The sequence below is a fragment of the Hypanus sabinus genome, unplaced genomic scaffold (genome assembly GCF_030144855.1).
Source record: "Hypanus sabinus isolate sHypSab1 unplaced genomic scaffold, sHypSab1.hap1 scaffold_1569, whole genome shotgun sequence".
Taxonomy (NCBI): domain Eukaryota; kingdom Metazoa; phylum Chordata; class Chondrichthyes; order Myliobatiformes; family Dasyatidae; genus Hypanus; species Hypanus sabinus.
The window spans coordinates 73,777-81,623 of record NW_026779647.1 but is presented as its reverse complement, the minus strand read 5'-3'; the positions used below and the strand labels follow the sequence as shown (position 1 = coordinate 81,623).

The 7,847-nt window shown below is 47.5% G+C and overlaps 1 protein-coding gene across 1 annotated transcript; it reads left to right on the top strand.

Annotated features, from left to right (window-relative positions):
* Window positions 1–327: 327 nt before the first annotated feature.
* Window positions 328–5,187, top strand: LOC132387152 (ribonuclease inhibitor-like). The gene is made up of 4 exons (XM_059959505.1): window positions 328–521; window positions 677–847; window positions 1,003–1,170; window positions 1,335–5,187. Exons 2-4 carry the CDS (start codon window positions 696–698, stop codon window positions 1,420–1,422), a joined length of 408 nt encoding a protein of 135 aa, XP_059815488.1. The 5' UTR covers window positions 328–521; window positions 677–695; the 3' UTR covers window positions 1,423–5,187.
* The last annotated feature ends 2,660 nt before the right edge of the window (window positions 5,188–7,847 follow it).

The following is a 7,847-nucleotide window of genomic DNA, read 5'->3' as shown; positions in this document are numbered from 1 at the left end:
CCCTTTCATCCTATGGGATCACTCTTCCCAATACATTCCTGCTGTTGGATCTCTCTTCCACATCCCCCTTCATGCTTTTGGTTCACTCGTCCATCTGACGTCCTGTGGTATCTCTCTTCCCCATCCCTTTAGCTCGGTTGGCTCTATTTCATTGTGTCCCATTGACATTTCTGCATTTCTGTCAGGAACACTTTTCTCTCCATCGGGGAATGGGACAGAATATCTGGAATTTACAGTGTCACACCGACAGACAATATTACTGACATCCGGTGAATCACCTGTAGCTGGACAGTGAGGGATATTGACAGTGATGGGAACTTCAATCAGTGATTTACTGAAGGGTTTAATGTTTCCTGAAATATCAGAGTGAGAGAAATTCCCTCAGACCCACGGTTTGAATCACTTTGTTCATCAATCTGTCTGTTTGTGTTTAGACTAGGTGGTAATAAACTGGGAGATTCAGGAGTGAAACTGGTGTCTGCGGCTCTGAGGAACCCGGAGTGTAAAATACAGAAACTGTGGTAAGTACCAGACTGTGGGAGATTGTGTTTACAGTCACTGGGTGTCTGACACTGAACATTAATGTGATCAGTAATTGTGTTACTGATAAACACTGGGGATTTGTACCGTCTCCTGTCTCTCTGTGTCCTTCATCCTCACTCTCTCCCATCTCCAGGCTGAGGGATGTTGGTCTCATGGACTCTGGTGCCGAGGATTTCGCCTCCGCTCTCAGTACAAACACATCACTGATGGAGCTGAACCTGGGTGGTAATCAACTGGGAGATTCAGGAGTGAAACTGGTGTCTGTGGCTCTGACGAACCCGGAGTGTAAAATACAGAAACTGTGGTAAGTACCAGGCTGTGGGAGATTGTGTTTACAGTCACTGGGTGTCTGACACTGAACATTAATGTGATCAGTAAATGTGTTACTGATAAACACTGGGGATTTGTACCGTCTCCTGTCTCTCTGTATCCTTCACCCACACTCTCTCTCATCTCCAGGCTGGAGTTTGTCGATCTCACAGATTCTGGTGCTGAAGATCTCGCCTCCGCTCTCAGTACAAACCCATCACTGAAGGAGCTGGACTTGGGATTCAACTTGCTGACAGACCGATCTGTCCCCGCTCTCCGCCGCCTCATACTGACCCTCCCGAATCTGGAGCAGATTGTGTGAGTGTTTGAGTCAATGTTCAATGTGATAAAATATTAGCAGATCCTCGGGTTTTCAGGTGATATTTGTCTGTGAGTGTTGTTGAAACATTAACCCCGGTCCCCTGTTACTGTCACTGTTGTGTAATCTGTTTATTTCATCTTTATTCTCCCATCTGTTTCAGGCTGTGGTGGAATCGGTTCAGTGAGACCGGGAGGAAGGAAGCGGGATCTCTGCGGAGAGTCAGACCCAGACTGAGAGTGTATCTGTGAACAGCTGGAAGTGTGAACATCACCACCCGGGGCTTAGGTACACTTTGGCCGATTCCCTGCCCTCTAACTCCCCCCTCCAATTTAACACCCGCCCTCCCCTTTAACTCCTGCCATTACCTTTAATGACTGCGCGCCGGGGTAATTCCCAACGGTTTTAACGGAACCAGCTCCAGTCTTGCGCTCGGTTACATCGGATGCGGTCCCGCAGTGACGTATTTCCGCCTGTTGTCCTGCAGCACAGCTTCCGCTGGATATGCAGGTTTGTGACTCCCTCTCGTGAGACCCCGGGGAATTACACAGACAGGAAGGGCCCAGGGGCAGGGGCTCAGTCTGGGACACCAGTGTCCCGGGGTGGGATTATCCCAGGAGAGAAACCTTTTGCTCCCTTTGCTGAAGACAGTGCATTCTGCAGCCTGGCCGATATAATGATGTTAAATTGACAAATCCCTCAGGAGTGACCCTGGATCTGTAGCGATCTCGGTCACTGTCCTGAAGTGTGATTTTATAAACATCGGTTCCCCGATGCAGAGTGACGGTGAGAAATGGGACTGATTATTCAAACTGTCACTCGTTGCCACTGGTCGGTTAATTGTGTGACTGTGAGTGAGTCAGGAGCAGCTTATTTATACCCGCACGTCAGCAGCTCACACATCGTTTAATTTACATTTGTCATGATCAAACCAATAAACCGCTGTAACTTCCTGTCCTGGTGCCGGACTCGAGTTTTATTTCTGCTGCCCCCCGCACCCTGTGCACCGCAACAGTGGGTCGGAGCTCATGCTGACACAGTAGCGTCTCAGCACCAGGCTGAGGGAGGTCAGACTAGCAGAGTCTGGTTGCCCTGGAACTCATCTCTACCCAGCCCCCTTCCTGGTTAACTGACCCCCGCCTGCCCCCCGCAGACAGATAAAATCAACTTGAGTCCACTGAGGTCCTGAGTATGAGAGGGATGTGGGATGGAATATTGGCGTCAGACACAGAGGTTTTCTCCCTCCTCACCATCCAATGACACACTCCTGGGGTCAGGCACAGAGTGTAGTTCCCTCTGCATCATCCTATTACACACTCACGAGGTCAGACACAAAGTGAAGATCCCTCCGCACTGTCCCATCACAAACTCCTGGAGTCAGACACGAAAAAAAGTGTGAGATATATCAACTGAGTTCTCGAGTTGAATCAGATTACAAAGGAGACTCTCACTGTGTTCACCTTGGAACTGCAGCACAGGGAACCACACACACTCACACACACGATGAATATATGTAGAAGTGGGCACAGAGACGAGGAGTAATGCAGTGTTCACAGACTAGGAGAGGGTGGGAGGGTGCACAAACGGGCAGGGGAGTACAAATGGGAATCATAACCATAGCGGTTAACAATCACATTTGACCTCTCGGGTCATGAAGTCACCCAGGATGAAATTGAAGTTGAGGATAATTTTGCAAAACGTGACTCCACCCCTTCCCGTCCTCTCCCACGGTCCGCACTCCTCACAGGACCCTGTCCCTTCCTGTCCACTCACATGGACTGCGATCCCAATCAAATGCCAATCTTTCCCATTCGCTCCACCCATCCGCATTCCTAACGGGACGTACCCCTACCCAGTCGCTTGCATCGTCCAAACGCCCAACGGATCCCACCCCTTCCATTCACTCCCACCGTTTGCCTCCCAGTGGGCTCCGCCCTTTCCCATTAACTCCCACCGTTTGCCTGCCAACCGGATGACCCCTTCTCATTTACCCCCACCGTCTGCACTGTTTCCCATTCACTCCTACCGTCCGAAGGTTCCAACTGGATGCCACCCCTTCCCGTTCACTCCAAATGGGACCCAGCTCTTCCCTTTCACTCCCACCTTCCAGTTCATTTCCAACGGGTCTGTGAACCTGGTAATTGGCCGCGACGCCCAAATTCCGTGTTTGACAGAACTCAGGGCTGCGTTTAGGGAATTTCACGAAAACGCCGATGGTTCATTAGTTACAAGGAAAGTCGAGGGTCATGAGGATATTGACGACTTTGTACAAATGACGATGTTCTAAATTCTGGCAGAGACGGTGGATATGATCAGACTGAAGGAACTTCGGCATGCCTTCCTGAAAATGGCGGGGGTGGGGGTGGGGTGCGTGTGAGAGAGTTTTATGGTTTCCGTTTCCCCACACCGGGAGATTCATTGCGCCCGGTTCCCCGTGTTCACAGAGCACACAGGAAATTACACAGGGTACGGTTCCCGGTCTCCAAACCCCAAACTGGGAATTTTGCCAGAGACGGTTCCCGATCTCAGTCTCTACACCAAGAGTATTACCGCGCACGGTGTTGGGTCTCTGTATCGTCACCGGGAATATTACCACACGTTTCCTGGTGTCTGTATCCTCCTCTCTCCACGACACTCGGAGTGATGTCGCACAGGATCCGAGATAAGGATGTCGGATCGGTCTCTGTTGTTGGTGATATATTTATTATTTGTGATACACAGTCCGCGCAATCGAGTGGAGGGTGGTCGAGAGTGTCTGTCCTGCGAGGGTTTCCTGATTGAAAATGGTGAATAGGGAGGGAACGACAGAAGGATTTAGAATGGTCACTGGGGAGGGAGTGAAAGGTTGACTGAAAGTGGTCTGGGGGGGGAAGTGATGGGCTGAGTGACAATGGGCCCATGGAGCGATGGGCGGAATTAAGATGGCCATGGTCACCTTGTTTCTCAGGGCCGGCAGAGAAGGAGTGACACACTGACAAGACGGTGGGAGTGCCAGGCAGATGTAAAATGACCGACAGGGTGGGGATGACACGCTGAGTGAAAATTATCAACAGGGAGGGAGTTACTTTTGATAATTAAAAATAGGATTCTGGATTAAAGCCAGACTATAAATCATAACTAGGGAGAGAGTGACGCGCGGACATAACGCTGTCACCAGGGAGGGGGTGACTCGCACATTGAAAATAATCAGCAGGGAGGGAGGGATACTCTGAGAGAAAATGGACACCAGGAGTTGACAAATTAGAGGGAGTGGCGGCCCGACCTGAAGTAGTCCCTGAGTCCTTGGTTACAATGGCCGACGGGGAGAGAGTGATGGACAGACTTCAAATGACCAACAGGAGGGAGAGACGCACCGGGTAAAATGGCCGAAATGGAGAGAGTGGCGCATTGGGAAGAGAGAAGGGGTAATGGGTCGATGTAAAATGATCTAATGGGACAGAATGACGAACTGACATAAAATAGCCGCCGCTTCGCTTAAACTGTCTGACGGGGCAGTTTAGGGTTTGTGATACCTTGTTTAACATGAGCGCCAGGAAGGCAGGGGCTGACACTCCGATTGAAAACGGCTGTCACCATCGTTTATTCTGTTGAGACAAAGGCAGAGACCCCGTTCCGGAAGGTTGAAACGGAACCAAGGAGGAAGCGACGCCTTGGTTAAAGTGAGCGGCAGAGAAGGAGTGAAGGACACGTTGACCTCAAATGGCCGACGCTTCACTTGAAATGGCCGCTGGGGAGGGAGTGGCGGCTTTGGTAGAAGTGAGCACGAGGGTCGCGCTGATTTAAAATGGGCGAATGCTTGGTTGATGTGGCCGCCAGGGATGGAGTGAGACACTGACTTACAATGGCCACTGTCACACTCAGAATCTATGGCGAAGGAACATGGATGCAATCCCGGGATCGCGTGTATTATTGATTGTAATAACAGTATTTTAATTTGTGTTTTCTATCGTCTTGGGTATTGTATATATGTTTTAATTCTAATGATTTTGTCATTGAATAAACATGTATATATCTCAGATATTCACACATACACATATACATGTGAGTTTTGGTGAGGAGAGTGAGGGGTTTGGGAGGAAGAGGAGTGACGGGACGAGGAGTGGACTGATGAGACGGTGAGCGTGGCGAAGTCACTGACTCAATAGGGGACGGAAAAGGGAGGGGCGAAAGTTTCTGTCACAAACTGGAGGACGACATGGAGAAGGTAAAGCTGGTGTAAGGAGGAGTGAAACGACAGGAAGAGAATGGGAATGATGGGACAGGGAGGGAGGGAAAGTGATGGGACGTGGAGGGAGGGGAACATGGGATGGGAAGGGAGGGGATGTAATGGGAAGGGAGGGAGTGTCTGATGTGGTGACCAGTGCTGTCATGTTTGCTGTTGTGTGCTGGGGCAGCAGGCTGAGGGTAGCAGGCACTAACAGAATCAACAAACTCATTCGTAAGACCAGTGATGTTGTGGGGGTTGAAGTGGACTCTCTGAGGTTGGTGTCTGAAAAGAGGATGCTGTCTGAGTTGCATGCCATCTTGGACAATGTTTCCCATCCACTCCATCATGTACTGGTTGGGCACAGGAGTACATTCAGCCAGAGACTCATTCCACCGAGATGCAACACTGAGCGTCACAGGAAGTCATTCCTGCCTGTGGCCATCAAACCTTACAACTCCTCCCTCGGAATGTCAGATACCCTGAGCCAATAGGCTGGTCCTGGACTTATTTCCACTTGGAATAATTTACTTATTATTATTTAATTATGGTTTTATATTGCTATATTTCTACACTACTCTTGGTTGGTGTGACTGTAACGAAACACAATTTCCCTCGGGATCAATAAAGTTTGTCTGTCTGTCTTTAGCAGCCGGAGCTGAGAGCAAAAGGAAAAGAAAACGTGCAGCAGCAGTAATATCATTGATAAACATTTACCCGTTTAAAAGCAGGATATAAAATTGTAACATCATGCATCCCACAGCTCCTCGATACTCACTGAGATAATCACAATATACTTACAGAAGAGCAGAAAGTATGCCGTGAGGGTGTGAAAATATGTAAAGATAACTGATAATAGATTCTGAAATTCTAAATCAAGCCCAAATGAATGTGAAAGCTTTAATGTTGTTATGTTGACTACCAAAAACTATTTAATTCTGCCCCACACTGGAGACACATGTCATTTGGACTGGATAACCGCAGAACATTAAACACAATGAAGCGAGTAGAGCACAATAGAACACAATAGAGCGAGTAGAGCAGCAATGTCCGATACACCTGATGGATGGAAATGAAACAGATAAATACCTGGGATATCAAAATGCAAACGAATTGGATCATAGTGTGACAAATGGAAATAAATCATTTCAGGGCTTAAGAAAATGCGCCAGAAAGAGCTCAATAGTGAAAATATAACAAAGGCAACACACAGGTTTGCTGCAAATACATTATGTTTGTTTTTCGAAACAGATCTGGAAAACTGATAAAGAAAAATAACAATTGAGATAAAATTTTTAGAAAACACTACATACACTTGAGCGCAGTTACCTCGTATAGAGACGGAAGAGGAATAACAGACGTAATAAGTTCACGCACTAGTCAGCTGAAACTTCGAGAGATGACGTTTCATCAAGGAAGAGAGGATTTAGCGATCAACGCGAGCATGTGGAATTCTGATATGGACACCGCACCATTAAACTTAAAAGTACAATATAGAAAAAAATGACAAAATTATCACTTTGGAAGAAAGAGTTAACCAATGGAAGAACATGACCCTCTGTGGAAGACATCCCCACGATCTGAACAGAGTCGATGTCGATAAGGAAACGTCGAAGGTTTGGCTCAGAGTTGGAGTCCTTTTCCCAGGAACGGGGCAACACAAGGTGGTGAACTCTGAACCAATATAAAATACAAAAGAACAACAAATTCAAGCCGACAATGTCACGAGAAAGCAGAAACTATCGACCGCAGCACAGGATCCTGCAGCAGATTAGCTCAGTTTGATTACTGATACAGGTGAAATCAGGTGGCAAGCGTCATTCACCAAGTTCTCGCTTTAAAATGCCAACTCATAAAAGGTGTTTACATTTGTATCAGTGGAATCCTGATCCAGTCTGAGAGTCGGAGTCGTACAATTACATTAAAACCGGTCCATTATTACAGACAGGGCCGATACATGAAGCCCGTCCGGATAGAGAAGCGACAACAACTTTTAACTATTCCACACACACACACACACAACTTCCATAAATCAACATTAGAAAACACCTTTAATGTGCTGACTTAAAATAGAAAATTGAAATGCTATTGAAAATGATCGGGGTATGAAATCATAAGACAAAACTGCGGGGTGAATTCTATCATGTTATCATCACTTATCCCGAAGGGTTCCTTTACCTTAAGTTCCACAAACAACTTCCGTTCATTGCACAACACCGAATCGAGAACAGCTGATCCCGCAGTGGGCTCAACCAGAGCTGTTCCAAAAGCCATCTCGGAGGTTTTCCTTGGGATCTCGCAGCAACCTGGTCTTCCCAGTCTACGTGTATATTTAAATTCCCCGTATTATTGAAACATTGTCTGCTTAGCATGTAATTTCTATCTCCCATTGGAATTTGCAAACTAGATCTTTATTATTGTTTGGAGGTCTGTATATTACTCCCATCAGGGTCTTTTTTACCGTTGCAGTCT